General features: G+C 35.5%; 1 protein-coding gene across 3 annotated transcripts in view; it reads right to left on the reverse strand.

The window, feature by feature from the left end:
* The window catches only part of LOC120636069 (neprilysin-2), an 84,580-nt gene that overhangs the window by 32,723 nt on the left and 33,912 nt on the right, over positions 1-17,945 (reverse strand). For all 3 annotated transcript variants that reach the window (XM_039907353.1, XM_039907351.1, XM_039907352.1), the window contains exon 3: positions 2,617-2,756. In XM_039907353.1, the coding sequence (XP_039763287.1) occupies positions 2,617-2,756 (140 nt within the window). The remainder of the gene's footprint in view (positions 1-2,616; positions 2,757-17,945) is intronic.

The raw sequence follows: 17,945 nt of genomic DNA on the forward strand, positions 1-17,945 counted from the left end.
AAGAACGATTGCTCGGTAGCGAGCTAGCAAAACTTGCTACTAAACAAACAATTACACTACTTGCTACTAAAACAAACTACTGGGATCGAAATCGGTCCCCCGAAGACCCTAACATTCTGATACAGGAGAACCATGCCCTGTAGTGGACCGTTAAATGGGTTAACAATGTTGATTATTTAATTTTAACTAGGTATCGGTTAATGTGTAAACACTACCTTTGTATTAGAGGACAAAGCGGCCGGATGACCGTTGTTGCATTTTGCAACAAACAACAGCACGGTTCAGAAAGGGCTTTGTTTCCGAGTTTGCATCAAGTTTATATCGGCTTTTACGGTACAACGAGCATTTAGGCGATGGCGCGGTGTAAACAGTGTCGGTTTATGTCATGTAGGTACCTCCTGCGATAATATTGTCATTGTTGAGTGTGACAATGGAACGAGAAGATAAGTGGAAAATGATTGTATAGCCCGATGATCCCAAATGTGGTCTATGTTGATGCCCCCGAGTTAGATGGGCTTAAAAAACGGATCCATATAAAATAAGGTAACTTGACAATCAACGATAGTGAACTTATTTAATCAGGTACCACTCTGATTTTGACTAACCATTAATTAAATAGTTTAAAATATTAAACTTTAAGTCAGTAACGGAAATACAGTTGTGAAGCAATATTTGATATAGATGAATTAACATCAGTTTAGGAAATCGAACCCGCAAACTTGGATTCAGAGAGCAGGTTCGCTGCCCACTGCGCCAACCGGCTTTGGATCTTATCATCTCATTTCTGATTTGATCACGTAGAGATACTCCGAGCTCTCAAAAGCGACTGCACGTTTCAGAGCCATAAGTCTTGCACTGAGGGATTTTGAACGATAAGATATCAGGAAGTTTTCCGAACTGTACTAAACTATGATAAAAATAACAAAAAAATATAATCCATACTACTTCATATTTCTCTTGTTAACTATAATCCAAGTGACGCTGGGTATTACGTGCACAAGCACGTTTCTGTTGCATTTTAAAATAAAAGAGCGCTGGACGTGCAATTTCCATGTTTTACAATTTGTTTATTGCTATTAAAGAGATCGCTGGTTATACATTGTGAACACGTGCCATTTTCACAATCGTTCTTTTTTGAAATATTGCTTTGAGGACGTGTTTAGTCTATTTTGCGTATATTATATATAGGACAATAGGTAGCATATTTATATAGTGTTTTGTTTTCCGTGTGAAGTCACTGGCACCTGCTAGTTCTAAATAAAATATAACTAGCTTTAATAGTCGAATACGCAACAATTCTTAGCATTGTAAACGGCATACTGAGAAATTTTAAGTACCTAGGGTGGCCATACATGATATACTGGTAGTGCGAGCGTTTATTTATTGAACAACTTACACGGACTGTTCGAGCAGCTATCATTTATTAATTTATCTAGCAGATGCTGCCAACAGTTAGCAACTGCCCATCGCTGGGTCGATTACTACAGTTGATGTATGAATTTTGAAGAAGTTGAATGCTCTCTACTATTCTTCTCAGAAGACAGCTCGAGAAGTCCGTGTATTTCATGTTTAGCCCGGTTGCCGTTTCGTGTTTTCTATTTAATTAAAGATTGTAATTCGCTATGCAGTCGCAACTTAAAGCCTACAAATATTCATCATAATACATACAAGGTATGTATTATTATGAATACTGTAATACCCAATCGGCTTAGTGCCCATTTACGTTAGCCTTGTATGTCTATTCTATGGCGTGAAGCCATTGGTCATGACTGCTTGAAGTCGCATGTGTATGGCCACCCTAAGTCGTTAATACGTCTCGATCAGCAACGTAACTCGAAGACAATCTAAACAGCTATAAAACATCGATTTCATTAGAGATACGCCAAGGCAAAAGAAATACAGTGATAATTAGTGCTATGACGATAAATGTAATTTAGGTCATTTATCTTCGCGTTTTAATGGTAATCAAATAAAAAAACTTTATACATTTGCCTATTTATCTGTTTTATCGTACCGCAAGTCACAGCAATATTAATCAAAAAAGTCACAGTTTTCACTTTATTTATTTGAATACTAATTGTTTTTTAGGGTACTCACCTTAAAATTAAGATGGAAAAAATATAATAAAACCCTGGTAAGGCATATTTTAGTTTTGCTAAACTAATAATTTTGGTCATTTTTGTTCTTATTACGGGATCGTGTCTATAATATATTATGTAGTCACTAAGCGACTTGCAAACGGTGATTAAATTGGTCAATTTGTCTTAAACACACGCTATAATAAAGAATAAGAATAGGCAATGATTTTACGCATAATATATTTACATGACCAAAAAAATATATTTACGGAAAACAGAGTAAGCACAAATGCACTGAAATGTTTAATCTGTATTGAAGAAGATTTTTTCCATATTACATTATTTGCCTGTCTACCTTAGTCGAGCACCCTGTGCACGCTACTGCCTTGGCGTATCTTATAGGAATTTGACTAGCTTGGCAAGGGACACAAGCGATGTGACGCGTGACAAATATATAAGAACCTTGTCGCGCGTATACAGCATGTCCTATAAGCGATTACCTGTATATCAATCATACCAGCATTGTAGTTTTTCTTACCATCGGCGTTGTCCGGGGAGGTCCGCAGCAGGATGATGGCGAGGAAGGCAGCGAGGAAGGCAACGGCCAGCACCGTCACCACCCCTACTGCCATCAGAAGACGCTTCTCCATCCGCGTCCTCTGCTCCCAGAAGGATGGCCTGTGATTCAAATATATATATTATTAGTCTTAAGTGATATTGTACAGAAGCAGGCGTTACTGTGCGGAATTCCATGATATCTTATGAAAGTTAAGCTTAATTTGCTATACTCTGCGAAAAGCGGGAGAATCTGTAATATAATTCTAAATATAATTTCTTCGATCTCCATACTCCAAACCAAGCATATCTTCGGCAATGTACACATTAAACATTAAAGCATTAACCGATGTATGGATCGCCTTTGGATATATTAGGCCATAGTGTGTAGCTAAATTGGCAACTGTAGTGAAACACCATTTACTACGTACGTTATGGAAAAGGATAACTCAACTCTTAGATAACTGTCAATTAAGTTATATTTGTGTAAAACAGATTAGGCATTAGTCATCATGTACTGCACGCATGCAAGTCTCAAATAACCTGTAGTCTTGCGATTGTATAACACACCTTCGTTAGCTGTTTATCGCAAAACTCAAATAATCTATAGTCCTGTATTGCGATTGAAGAAACCACAGCTTTGTTAGCTGTTTATCGCAAAACTCAAAAATCTATACTCATGTCTTGCGATTGAAGAACACACAGCTTTGTTAGCTGTTTATCGCAAAACTCAAATAATCTGTAGTCATGTCTTGCGAGTGAAGAACACACAGCTTTGTTAGCTGTTAATCGCAAAAGTGGTGTAATTAACAAAGATAATCAAGTGACACATAAAGCTTTTGTAGGAAAGTGGAACATTGAAAGTGGTTATTCTTTGAAGGAGAAAATTGGTACGAAATTTTCAATTTGTTTTGTTAACCCAATTTACTTGGCCGCAATTTTCCCTGGTGTTAACCGAAGAGAGCCCGAGGGATACCAGATCCCTTCTTGCTCAAATGAAACTTATTTCGATGACTCGGGCAAAGCGGCTTAAAATTATAAAAATAATTGTATGAACCCGGACTGAGTTTATCATACTCTATCTTGCTTGTACAATACGCTGAGTGACACAGTTTCCGGAAACCACCGGAGTGTTCTCTATAAGATTAGTGTTGCCCAAATGCAAGAACAAGACGAGACTTAGCCAGTCTTGGTCTTGGTCTTGCGCCAATACACCTGGTCTTGGTCTTGGTCTTGGTCTTGCGCTCCCAGTCTTGGTCTTGGTCTTGGTCTTGCAGCAAGAGTCTTGCAAGTCTTGCAATTACCTATTAGTCTATTACTATTTATTAAAGTTTACTTTAAATCTTAGAAAAACGTATTAGAATTGGAACATTGTGAGCTTGAATTAACATAGCCATAGTAAAGATCAAGCAGATTAATAAATAACTGAAGATTTGATAAGAAATTCGAAAAATCAACTGACCTATATGTCGTTTTCCATGGAAGTAACTGTTTCTTAATAAACATTTATGATTTATAAGCTTACATTTGCTAAAACAACTTGTAAAAACTTAAGAAATATAATGACTAAATGTACAATAATAGTACCTAAGTAATTAGTTTAAAACCATATAAGTAATCAATATTATAATTACTTACTAGAATGAATTATTATGACATCTACTACCTATCCTCACCATTTTATCCTAATCATAATACTACTTGCGTGATCAGTATAATGTATTCATTTTCATTCTAAGCACTCTGAAACTTATTTATTCTTTGGAACACCTGTAGGTACTCTTAAAATTCGAAATTATTTTGCATGAATAGTGTCAAATGTTATGATTTCGGCGCGGCGGCAACGATTGTTTTAGATTTCAAAAGAAGCCGCCGGCGCGTGTATCATAACCATGTACTTCCGAAAAGCGGCAAATTTCTTTGAGAAGTAAGTACAAAACCTTTGATGCCGCATTATCAAAGTGCCGATGGTTAAAACATAACTATGCATGCACTCAGTTTGATTTTAATAGATATTTTTTTATTCGCTATGTTTATGGTATTAGTCGTAATGCGCATAGGTCCAGTTTTTCATATTCTTTGATATAGTTTTTTGCGTCTCATAGAATTCCTAAGCGTACCTACCTACCTATACACCGAACTGTTACACCTAACTACTCCGTGAAATAGCGCTAAGTCCTAGCTGCAAGACGCAAGAGTCTTGCAGGCTATGTCTTGTTCTTGCTCAAGTCTTGCACGGTCAGTCTTGGTCTTGGTCTTGCTAAAAATACGCGGTCTCGTTCTTGGTCTTGGTCTTGCAAAAACGCAAGAACAAGACCAAGACTGCAAGACCAAGACTGAATTTGGGCAACACTATATAAGATCCAAAGTAGGTTTATATAATGCTTTATTAGGTTGTGATTACTTATGTAACATTACCGAGTTTTGGGTATTTATATTATTCGAATTATCTTTATAGTCTGGTCTGGCGGCAGACCTTCAGCCGGGCTAGTTACAACCCTACCGATAAAGACGTGCCGCTTATCGATTTAGCGTTCCGGTACCATGCCGCGTAAAAACGGATTGGGGGTGCCATACCCCAAACAGCCGAAGAGAGGGGATGAAAGTGTTTGACGATTTTACACAATAATTCCGACAAATTATAGGCTTAGCGATACTGAATACTGTATTTTTTTTTAAACTACAACTAAAATGAATGCCTCATCAAAAATCAAAATCAAACGCAGACGAAGTTGCGGGCAACAGCTTGTACAATATATAATATTAATAAATATAGGTGCATCGTGAATCGCCTATTTTAAGTAACTAGAGTCAATTCAAAATATTAAATAATGTAGTCATAAAAATTCGCCCCCTGGAATTGGTTACAATAGTCTTTATTGGTGTTTCAACTAAAGAAAACTTTTTGATAGATGAAATTACTACGTAATCTGTAAACAATTTAGTTGCAATTTTTCAGTGCTGTCAGTTACATCTAACAAGACTTGGAGTAGAGAATATTACTAGCTATTCACATTAGCTATTGCTTTGGTGGATTTTCTTTTTTTTAATCATAAAAAGTTGTATTCAAATGAGAGACAGCTATCAAAACACTGCCACTGTGCAATTTGTACTTTGTTGTTTGTGTTTGATTACATTTTCAAGGATCATTGGATCACGTGGATAAACAAATACTGTATTATTATTTGTGCCTGATTTTGCTATACTTACATATACAAACACGAAAAGTTGTTAGTCTGTTTATGTTTTGATTATGTTTAAGAACAAAAAATTAAAATTAGGAAATTTTGCTTTGGCAACTGGAAGAATTTCTGAGGATTGTTTAAAAAGTCCTGAGAATTAGCTCTTATTGTATGATATATAGTGACCGGTGTTAAAGACACGTGCAACAAAGTATAGACAAGTAAGATTTTCGATCTTCATAAACTAAAAATAAACTAAAAAACATTAAGACATACGACGATACCTAACTTACGAAGTATTTCCTGTTCCCTAAGGACGAACAAGGCAATGAGTAAATAAGTAACGCCAGAGCTAGGGAGATTACTAGAAATACATCAACATTTCACCTATAGTTATAACCTAAGTGTTTGTGAAACGTTTTTTTCGATAGACATCGGCAAAATTATTTGACTTTCGATATAGACGATGCCTAAGTTTTGTGAAAACGGGCATAAGTGTTTTGTGAAACCGTTAACTGCTATTGTGAGTTGGTATCATTAGAAGGGGGTCTAGAATCTTTAATTTTTAGCTTATCTTCTAATTTAAGCTATAACAGCTCAGCTCAGCATATTGGTAAAGCGGTTTGCATTAACTATATACTAAATTATAGATGGATGTCTATTGCGTTATCTAGGTAAGCATCTATAATCCGAAATCACTTATTGTTTAGTGCAAGCCGGCGCGACGCGGCTGTGCTTTTTATGCGTTTTTTATTGTCCCCCGTATATTGACGGCTTTTATGGACACTTTTATCTCAAAGATTGTTTTTTTAACGATAATAGAATCCTTTCTATTCGATAGGTAAGTGTTTGATGGAATATTTTTCCCATAATAGAGACCGTAAATTTAAATGCCTTAGATTGATGAGGAAAGTGGAGTGATGACTGGTACTGGACGGTGGTACCTAGATGATCTTTTATCTAACACAGATAACGTATTTCTGTTGCCGATATATCTAACATTAAAATAAATAATTAAAATAAAATTTAGCAATTATTGGGGAGCTCCCATACAACAGACTGGACTTTATTGCCGTTTTAATTAAAAGCCATTTTGCATTGCCTAGATGATGTTAATATATGATGCAAAATATGTAAAATTAATGGATGTATGAATGCGAGAATATGGTAACGAAATGTTATTATTACATCATTTAATTAAATAATATTCAGCATACCTAACAAGCTAAATGTTTCGCGTATAATTTCATCGTTCGTAGGAATTCTTAGGTTTTAGTTCTTTATAATCCTCAGCTTATTGAACACCTTTTAGAGCAAAGGCCCACCACGCTGCTCAAATGGGAGCTGGTCTTTATTAAATAATGGCTCAACGACAATTTAATGACTTCCGATCCTAAAAAGTACTACTACTATAAAAATTCAAAATTCAAAATTCAAAATTTCTTCATTCATGTAGGCCTATCACAGGCACTTATGAAGCGTTCATACATATTTGTTTACATAATTGTAACGGGATTGTGATAACTTCGTTCGCCAACTTAAATCTAAAGCTACGAGGGTTCCAAACACGCCATGGTCTAAGAAGATCCCACAACAAACTTAGCCGGGTAAATTAATTTTTTTGTTATCACCATCTTCCAGTAAATTTAAATTAAGCTATGAAGCTAGAGCAATTACACAACGCTTAGGCACGCACTAGGCTTATATGATCCGACCCGGGAATCAAACTAAGGTTACTATATCATCAGGCGATATACTAATCATTAGGGCAACGAGACAGTGAATTTGTCATTAAACATTTAACTCAATATCTCACGTTTTCAGAAGTTAATATCGAACTAAGAACTGGTTTTCATGTATCTACCTATACTTAGGACCGAACTCGCTTTATTATGATAGTAAAGGCTACAAAGTCGAACCCAAAATGCATTAAACATGCATTAAACAGGCATATATACAGGTGCTTATTATATGTTCAGAAACATTTATTCCATTGTTATGAGGAGGGCGAGAATAATTATATTCGTCAACTTAAACCTAAAATTACTTAATCGTACTTTGTCAAAATGCGTTATTAAATTACAAATATCAAAGCAATGTCCTTAAATTAATATTTTTTAGGGTTCCGTACCCGAAGCGTGCCAATGGGACCCTACGTCCTAAGTCCGCATAGTTCGCTTATTAATTTACTTTACGTTAAAAAATAAAGTGGGGTCCACACACAATGACACAGTGGCAGTGCTTTTATGCAAGTATGGCATGCGTTAAAGCACTGTCTACCTTACATTTTTTTATATAAATCGTATGGGACGATGAATTTTTTATTATATGCCGCGTTCTTGCTCTACGCCTGTTCTAGTCACCGTGTGCATGCCACTGGCCCTATGCAACGAACATAAAAAAGAATGCCCATTAGTGCTTCATATTGCATCAGCGTTGTATGGAACTCTCCGCGTGCTGACTACTGATAAATAAACTGATAAAAAAAAATAAACTGATAACTACATTAAAAAAATATATATAGTTTAATGTCTATTGACTCATTAACACCTCATTTTGTTTGAAGGGTTATATAAACACAAATTAACCTACCTGGTTTTTATAAAATAAGGTTAGTGTATCAATAAAAGTGGTATATAAGTACAAAAATTTTACAACCTATAGGTTATGTACATAATATTATTCTATACATAAAATTAATAATAATTCAATGAATGCTAATAATATGTGTCTTTGAATTAATTATCTATGCATCGTTATGGATAGTTCATCGATGAACAACGATTTTAAGTAATATCGATAATCGGCCTAAAACTTTGAAGTTTAAATTAGATGTATATTATTGTAACATGGGTCACTTAGATGTTACCGAGATTATAAAACAACATTAATTATTTTTAGACGCGGATTATTGAATAATAGTAGTGACATAAAATTAAATTAACGTTACATACTACTGTTGTGTAATGAAACTAATGATTACAGTAATTATGTAAGTTATTAAAACAGGTTATAGCATATAAAATCCGGAAGCGCCGAACGAAAACATTCGCCGGAGGTTCACGTGTGAATTAGGTATAATATAATAATTATTACACGATAACCAGGACCTATTTATTATACAAGTAGGCATTATTACATAGATTCTGAATTTCTGTTGTTATAAAACGATTTCATTAATCAGCTAACTATATCTTAAATAGGTACTGTAATGAAATTTATTGACAACTAAATGTGCCCTGCGGCTTCGCTCGCGTAAATTACGGGACTCAGCGTGCTGCTTAAAAATTTACACATACCTCAATAAATCGGATAGGTACCAAACGAAAGGTTTTTGCAATAGTATATACTGGAACCGCCAATTATACAAACGTATGATATTAATACAGATAGTATTTCAACATATTTATATTATAAAAATTAAGTTTAATTTGCTATACTCTGCGAAAAGCAGGAGAATTTGTATGGTGTAATTTATAATTTCTTCAATCCTGTTTATTTTCATAATATATCATGAATTTCCGCAAAGTAACGCCTTCTTCTATCCAATATCAACATATTTAAACGCACGTCTGAGATATCGGCGAATAATATATCTCTTTCTAACAGTTCTTGCACTTGAAGATTTAATCATCCACTGTTTAAAACCTTCAATCACGTAAACATTGCCAATCGTAAATGTCTGTCCCGGGGACCTACTCCCATTTTGCCTTATTTAAATTACTTTCGATTCCCTAACACAAATGATTGCATTAAGAATGAGTAGCTTAACAGCAGCACTACATATTAGTCGATAGCGTTGGGTAAGCAAGGTTGACCCAAGTCAGTAAATGGATGGATGTCCGTGTTTGAAAATTTGAAAGCTAATTTTGTATTCATCTGTATCACTAACAAACAATTGTAATCGTAACTGGAATAATTGAAATCGTATTGTTAGTTGATTTGTATTTGGTTAACCAAGATAATTTCTAACATTTTTTACTCACTCTTAGCACTAAAGTAAAGTCAACGAAACTCCTACCTCATAAATGTGGCAACACTCAATGTATTCAGTATTTTTAAACCTTAAGTGAGGGGTTTGCTGCTCTCCGCTGAGGAGTTCTGTCCTCTACCTCCAATCACGTTACACTCAACTGATAGTATAACTTATCCAGTACAAAATAATTACTTAAGTCGATAGACATTTGACGGAGTTATGGTGTAAAATCGTTAAAAACTTCCCAAGCGAACTGAGCTTAATTTCGGTATAAAAACTTTCCTATATCCTACCTAACCTAATATAAACCTAGTATAAACGACAATCGTGCAAAGTTTCATCTCAATTCATTCTGTAGTTACAGCGTGATGCGCGGCCATAAAACAAACAGACAGACATATGTGTATATAAAATTACATATTCGTAATTCCCCTACTCGGCACTTGACTGACTTTTCGGTATTTATGACGTCACTCGGATTTTATTTAGCTTAATGGTGCTGCTGGCGGGATCCAGATTTTTGTAAATATTCCAACTAAATTATTATTTTTTGTTTGCCAATTGCCGCACCAAACTTTTCCTTTGTTTCTTCCTACGCCTAAGGTTGCACACCTCAATGCCTATAAGATTAAGGTTCCTTTGTTTTCGTCTCTTTACTTTTTATTAAATGCGTACTGTGTGCAATAAGTATTCAAACAACCAAACAAAATCCTAAACTATCCGCATTACAGTACTTCTCAATATTTTTTATCAAGAAATTTAAAAAACTAGCTGGAAAAATGAAGTCAAATAGCTAGTATTTTATTTGAGTAAGGTTGTTCGATATTGGAGTTAAGAACATCACTAGTTACATTATGCAACGACGCATCATATCGGTGGACGGCATTTTTTAATCCAGACCGGTCTGACCTAAGTTCATTGTCTTCAAGGTCAACGAACTTTTTTGACCGAATAAAGTAGGTTTCCGTTTAGTGTAAGGGTCTTATGCGTATATGTAAGATTTTAATTTATAAGCAATTAAGAATTTATCAGCAAGTGCTCAGGCGTTTTTTGTAGAAGAGTGATGAATCTGCTGTTTATTAAGTACTTTAACTTTATAGATCTCATAGCCAATTTAAACAATCCCTGGAGTTTTTTTTTCATAACTGAAGGAAATAGAAATATATCTATCTAAAACTATCTATCTATAATAAAAACCCATCTGCTTCGTCTTGCTTCACAACACAATGCTAATTTAAACCTGATGTAGTTAAGGAGTTCGTTTCACCGTTCAAGTCCATCATATAATTTAGGGCACCACTTAGAACTATAATACTTGTCAAGTGCAACGAGCTCAAGAACTATGACGTCTTGTAGTAAAGGAGTTCTTATTGTCACTTTCTAGCACATACCTATAATCAGTGGCGTGCACTTCATACATGCACAAAAGCACTGCCTAACTCGTATTGGAGGGGAAAGTTTCCATTTTATGCCATGCACCTGCTTTATGCATACTCTGGTCGTAGATACTGTGCACGCCACTGCCTATAACAAATTTTAAACTGGGATAAAGAAAGCAAGTTCCAAAATAAACAAGAACTTTATAAAGGGTTATAATGGAAAAATACATTTTCTTCTTTAACCACCATTATTGAGTTTCCGCAGAGAGTGAAAATGTTTTCGTTGAGAAACCAGCCCGCTTCCCGCATATTTCATTTCCGCTAGAGGAAGTGAGAAGCTGTAATTTCCGACCTGCTTTTATTACAAATATATACTTATAGTTAAGAATGAGGGTGGACGAAGCTAATTTCCTTACAGCTTGCACTGATTACTGCAACTTCGTGCCAGAAAATTAAAAGGGGTAACAACGGGTAACCAAAAAGGTAATGTAGGTGCTGACCTACCTTACTTTATTGGGAATCGGTTGACGAGCATACTGACTGCTAGACCAATAAGGCTGTTAACTAATAAATACGTGTTTCTTAGATATTCGAACACTTCGTTGTCCGTCTGTCTGGTAGTGTATATCACCACTCCTCAGAAGCAGCTCAAGGTATTCATAATCTGTTCAATTTTAAAAACTATACCTTCCATTTATGTTCCATGTAAGTGAATAAAAACGAATACATTAGATAACTTTTAATAAAAACTTTTAAGGCAAAAAGATAAAAACAAAACGGTTTTTGTATTTTGTAGGCATATAACACACGAGGGAAAAAAAGATCGTCCAAATTGTTTAGATTTTTATTGGTTTGTATAGATATGGTTGACTATGCGCCTTTTATTGCGATCTGTACCGTCTCATTGAATCCACAGGTGACCGGAAGACCGGCTTTGGCCTTGGTTAGTTTGGGCACAGAATTTATTCTACTACAGCGATGACTTACTATGTTGGCACTGGCTGTTTTTATAATCAATACATATAAATATTATATATGGCTGTTATTACTACGCCCACATGCGGTGAAAAGTTTAAGGTATGTATTTTTCTTTCGTGAAAAATGAGATTATGAAGCGTGCACTTGGATTTTCCAAATTTTATATAATTTCTGAATTGTCTCTTCTCTGATCAAGGGGGCAGTGATTGGTGACCATCGGTGTATAATTATACCTTGGCCTACATTTGGGTGGGTATAATTATCCTACCCTCTAACAGCTTATCCCGCTACCATCTTAAACTGCATATCACTTAAACCACGTGATATAGCAGACAAGGACTAAAAAAAATATTAAGACTTCATTGTATTTTGGCACTAGTTCATAATTCACTGTCATAAGGCGATGTGTTAGAATAGAATACATTAGCATAGTAATCCGTATATTGTTTACAGTGGGGTCGATCAACTCTTACATAACTGCATCGATAACGGTATATCCGGATAACATTCGCGAACCCTGCGCCTGCGCCGTTAGATTTCTCGTTTATGTGTCCTTTGGCCTTAGCTTTTTTGCGTTTTTTATTTTTTTTTAAAACCCATATTGCATAAAGTCCTTCGGTTTTATGTTGCGTTGTTTATTTTTCCAAAACTCATACTTGCATATTGCATTTTTTACCCGCCTTAAACCTAACACGTTAGCGTGCTACTATCTTAGACTGCACCAGAGATTGCAGTAAACATGTAGGTTATAAAAATAATATCGTATAATCCATTGGTTATCTTCTAAATATTTATAATTACGGTGTACGGATATTAATTATAACTTATTGCTATTTAGCTCCAAAAACTAGAGACTACTTTGTACTAGACCAATTTGTATGTAATTGTCATATAGGTCACACCTCAATCATCATCCTAGCTAGGCACATACCTCCCTCGTGGGAGAGAGAGAGTTCAAGAGCATATATCGATCACTCAGTAAACTAGATAAAAACCTACTGCAATATGCAATATGTCTAAAACACAGCAATCTAGTCCCGTACGAAACTGAAAATAGCAAAGAGAGTAGAGAAGAAACCACTTTGGCTGTAATTATGAAATACCGTGATAATAATGGTGTAATTGTATCGCCTGGTTACGAGTACGTGCGTAACAAACCCAATTGAGTTTCGTTACGAGCACACGATTTATCTAAACACGTCAAGAAGTGAAGTAAAATAAGGGAGCTAAATTGTGCTAAAAAGTGACTTAAAAGAGCACCTGGATAATAATTTAAAACTTTGATCGAAAAAGATGATTGCAATTTAAATATCATTGAAATCTTTCCAATGAACCAAGATTATATTTTTGTGCTCGTTAAAGTATTAAGCATATGGTTCACCCAACTTCAGCTTATTTTTCCTTTAAATTTAAGTACGTATTATTACGTACGTATAACAAGCGAAGCGCTTACGTGTGGATACTGCCCAGAGAGAAGAAGAAGAAGAAGATTACGTACGTATAATATATACTTATATGAGAAAAAATCTACAGAAATATTTATGCTAAATCCGTTCAGAGCTTTTATAGATCATTTAATAAAGACAAATGACATAGTCAGCACCGGAATTATAAATTTTAATATATGATAGTAATAATTCAGGACCAATTCAAAGTTCCGTTTGAAATAATACTTACTGGATTTTGTCAAAAATTTACCGGGAATTTTTAAGTATAAATGGGAGAACAGAACTATCCTATACACCAAACAGATCCTCGACAATGAACCCTCTACGCACGTTTCTCTCCGAAACCCAAGCATCCTCAGGAGACGTTGACTTTACAATGAATAATTGTCCCGAGGATCTGTTTGGTGTGGAGTATACGGATTGAAGAAATTATAAATTACACCATACAGATTCTCCTGCAGTTCGTTAAGTATAGCAAATTAAGATTGATTTTCATAATATATTTTGGATTTCCGCAAAGTAACGCCTGCTTCTATCCAATAGTTTAACATTGTTAAAAACAGCCTACCGTTAATTTGACTATATAACTACAACATCATCATATTAATTCATCATCAATAAATAGCCTATAACAGTTTACTGTTAAACTATAGGCCTGTTCCGACGCCACGCTAGCCAGACGTTTTGGTGAGCGCAGTAGATGGTAGCGCAGTAGTAGTAGCACAGAGGACGCTGCTGCCCGGCTGCCTATCCCTGTTGTATCCTGGTGTATCAGTCGCCTCGTAATACACCAGCGGAAAGAGGAGGGGTGGTGGATCTTATATGCCGTCCGCAGTCGGCTAACAATCCATATTATGTATATATTTATTTAATTTATTATTATCTACTATTGAAATACATAGGAAACATAATTATATTAGTGTGCAGTTTGAAGTCAATACTTGACGCACCTTTCATCCCGAAACCTGATTCTTGCCACCAAACTAGACACTACTTGTAGAACAGATCGAGTTTTCTTTGAGAGAAATGACTGCAGCTTTCTCTGTGTATGGAGTTTTCGTGAAAGCCGTGAATAGGGAATACGAAGAGGGTACAAAAGTGAGGCACTTTCATATCAGACATAGTTATACTCATACGACGCGTCGAATAAAGACTGTGTCAATCTTCTCAAGCTTTCGAATACCTACGTGTTATACTCACTAATCATCGTAATGAATTTCTATGCCTATTAATTTCTTATTATTTATTTGACGGCCGATTGGCGCAGTGGGCAGCGACCCTGCTTTCTGAGTCCAAGGCCGTGGGTTCGATTCCCACAACTGGAAAATGTTTGTGTGATGAACATTCATGTTTTTCAGTGTCTGGGTGTTTATATGTATATTATAAGTATTTATGTATATCTACTATTCATAAAAATATTCATCAGGTATCTTAGTACCCATAACACAAGCTACGCTTACTTCGGGACTTGATGGCGGTGTGTGTATTGTCGTAGTAGGTTTATTTATTTATTGTCCGGGCAATGGGGAGATACTCTTTCACAGGGATTTCAAACTAAAGCCCACCACGCTGCTCCAATTTTTGTTGGCGGGCTTTAAAAATTAGTGTCTAATAGTTTACTAAACGAACTCAACGGGAAGTAAGGCAGCAATCTCAGAACGATAACCGGAAACAGATAAATCTAAAACCTTGCAATCTATACTTATTATATACCTAATAGTCAAATGAACTAAACCAACCACTAAACCAACGAGACAGTTATACCAATAATATAACTGTAATCGTGTTAACAATATATTTCTTATGTTTTTGGAATAATGGGTGTTTCTTTATTTGCATCTTTTAGTTGTTGTATTTTTGAAGTGAAACTTCTTTATCGGGGTTGGAAAAAAATTTGGTGTAACATTTTTCAGTTACGCGTCACATTTTTTCGTTACGCGCCGTCTTTTTCTTGTCCCAACCACGGTTGATTCTAGTTTATTCGAACTTCACATGCATTGCAAAATTTAAACGGCTGAAGACGTAAGCATATATCATAATTAGTATTATGTTGTTAACATTGTAACTTCATCGATAGATTTTTCTGTTCTTTCTTCTGACTTATGTATGGCTCAATGCCAAATGGAAAATAGGATGAATATTTTGATTGTTGCACTTTATATATCTCCAAATCAGAAGTTGTACGATATTATTAATTTTTTTCTTCCTCCTCCCTCTTCGTGCCTCTTTACTAGGTTGCAATAATGATAAAAAACCGATCTGCATCAGAAAAATCTTTGAAGCTAGTTGAATTTTTGAAAGTTTATTTGAATTTTATATAATATTAAAAAAAAGTCCTCAATCATTAACAACAAGATCCGGCACTAAAATTCCTGGAGTTTTTATGGAATGTAAACAATATTTGACGGCCGACTGGCGCAGTGGGCAGCGACCCTGCTTTCTGAGTCCAAGGCCGTGGGTTCGATTCCCACAACGGGAAAATGTTTGTGTGATAAACATAAGTGTTTTTCAGTGTCTGGGTGTTTATATGTATATTATAAGTATTTTATTTATATTACCTATTCATAAAAATATTCTTCAGTCATCTTAGTACGCATAACACAAGCTTACTTTAGGGCTAGATGGCGATGTGTGTATTGTCGTAGTATATTTATTTATTTATATTTATATTTCATATTTCAGTTACCATAAGCCATAATAATAATATAACAATTAAATTAAAGCTGTAATAATCTTAGTAGTAATAAAGTAAAATGACATAATTGTATTATTTGTATTCATGTCCATGATAATAAAAGCCTTTTGTTAAACTTTATCTAATTTAACTTTATTTAACCAGTTTCTGTAAAGTTGCAGTAGATCATTTTTCGAAAAATAAGGTCTTTAAGAAGTTTAACTTTTTACGTGTGTACACTAGTACACGCACACATTTTTTTTATACAGAGAACGGACAAGCAGATTGAAAACCTGTACTATAGCACAGCACCTTCAAAGCAACGCCCTATGCCCACCAATCTGAGGCGTTAAGTCCCATGTTTAATAGCACCGGCAACCACGCCCTTCAGACCGGAACACAGCAATGCCGAACGAGCTTTGTCACAAAAAGCTTTTCCACTAATTAGACGTGCGGTGATGGCCCAGTGGGTAGGACTTCGATTTCACCTACGCGGGGCCGAGTCAGAATCCCAACACGCAACTCTAAGTTTTCTGTTGCGTTTTAAGCAATTAAAATATCACTTGCTTCAAAGGTAAAGGAAAACATCGTGAGGAAACCTGCATGCCTGAGAATTCTCTGTAATGTTCTCAAAGGTGTGTGTAGTCCACTAATGCGCACTGGGATAGCGTGGTGGACTAAGGTCTTAACAATTTCTCATTGTGGGAGGAGACCCGTGCCCTGTAGTGGGCCGGTGACACGTGCACAAAGAAAATATCATATTTCAACGCTATATGCCTACTGTCAACAACCGTTAGAGCTATAAATGGAAAAATGCGTAAAAAACAAAAAAAAAACACTTAGGAGGCAATGTTTACGGTTTGCGAGTGATCTAAATGCAAATTATATTACTTGAGATGATACTTATTGGGTTAATAAAGATTGGCCTCGGGTCGTAGCTCTAATACGTGCCTCGGAGTCTCCGTCACAAATAATTTGGGCCTACGTATAATGAGTACGTATTTCAAACGAGAACTCTTTGTTGCATATCCAAAATGAGCAGAGGATATCGATTTTTTAACCACAAAATGTTTTAGAGTAAATTTAAGGGGTCGCCTTTCTTTTTTTTGGCCTTGTCAGCCCAGGGGGTGGTATATCATGTGTATTACAAAGTACCAGGATCGATTTCCAGGTCAAGCGAAAAATTCATAGGACTTTACTTGAAGAATTTCTTAGTGCAACTAGCATCAGCCCGGAGTGAGAAAAATATCCCCCTTGTCTCGGAGAGCACGTCATCGGTTCGGGTTATTATTAATAACTTCTAATATTAGTTATTAAATCCTGCCCACCTCGGATTAGTCCATAAACAAATCAATTAATCGCTTAGGACACCATAAACAGCACAGAAAAATATTTGCAGCACATTAAAGGCAAGGCTGCTTAAAATACTGCAATTTTAAATTGACTAGGGCAATACCCGATTAATTTGTCTATAAAGACAAAAGCTTGTATATTATACTTCTTAAACGATTTGAAATAATAACTATATCGGCGAGCATTATAGGCTTTATTTTAGTTTAGTAATAATTAGATATCACTGTCACTTCACCGAATAAACACAGTCGCGTCCGGCTGATTGTCTGTCCATTTATACGGTTAGATTATATACAACTAAGTACGCAACAGATTTTAATGC

This window comes from Pararge aegeria, chromosome Z (genome assembly GCF_905163445.1).
Source record: "Pararge aegeria chromosome Z, ilParAegt1.1, whole genome shotgun sequence".
NCBI classification, from domain to species: domain Eukaryota; kingdom Metazoa; phylum Arthropoda; class Insecta; order Lepidoptera; family Nymphalidae; genus Pararge; species Pararge aegeria.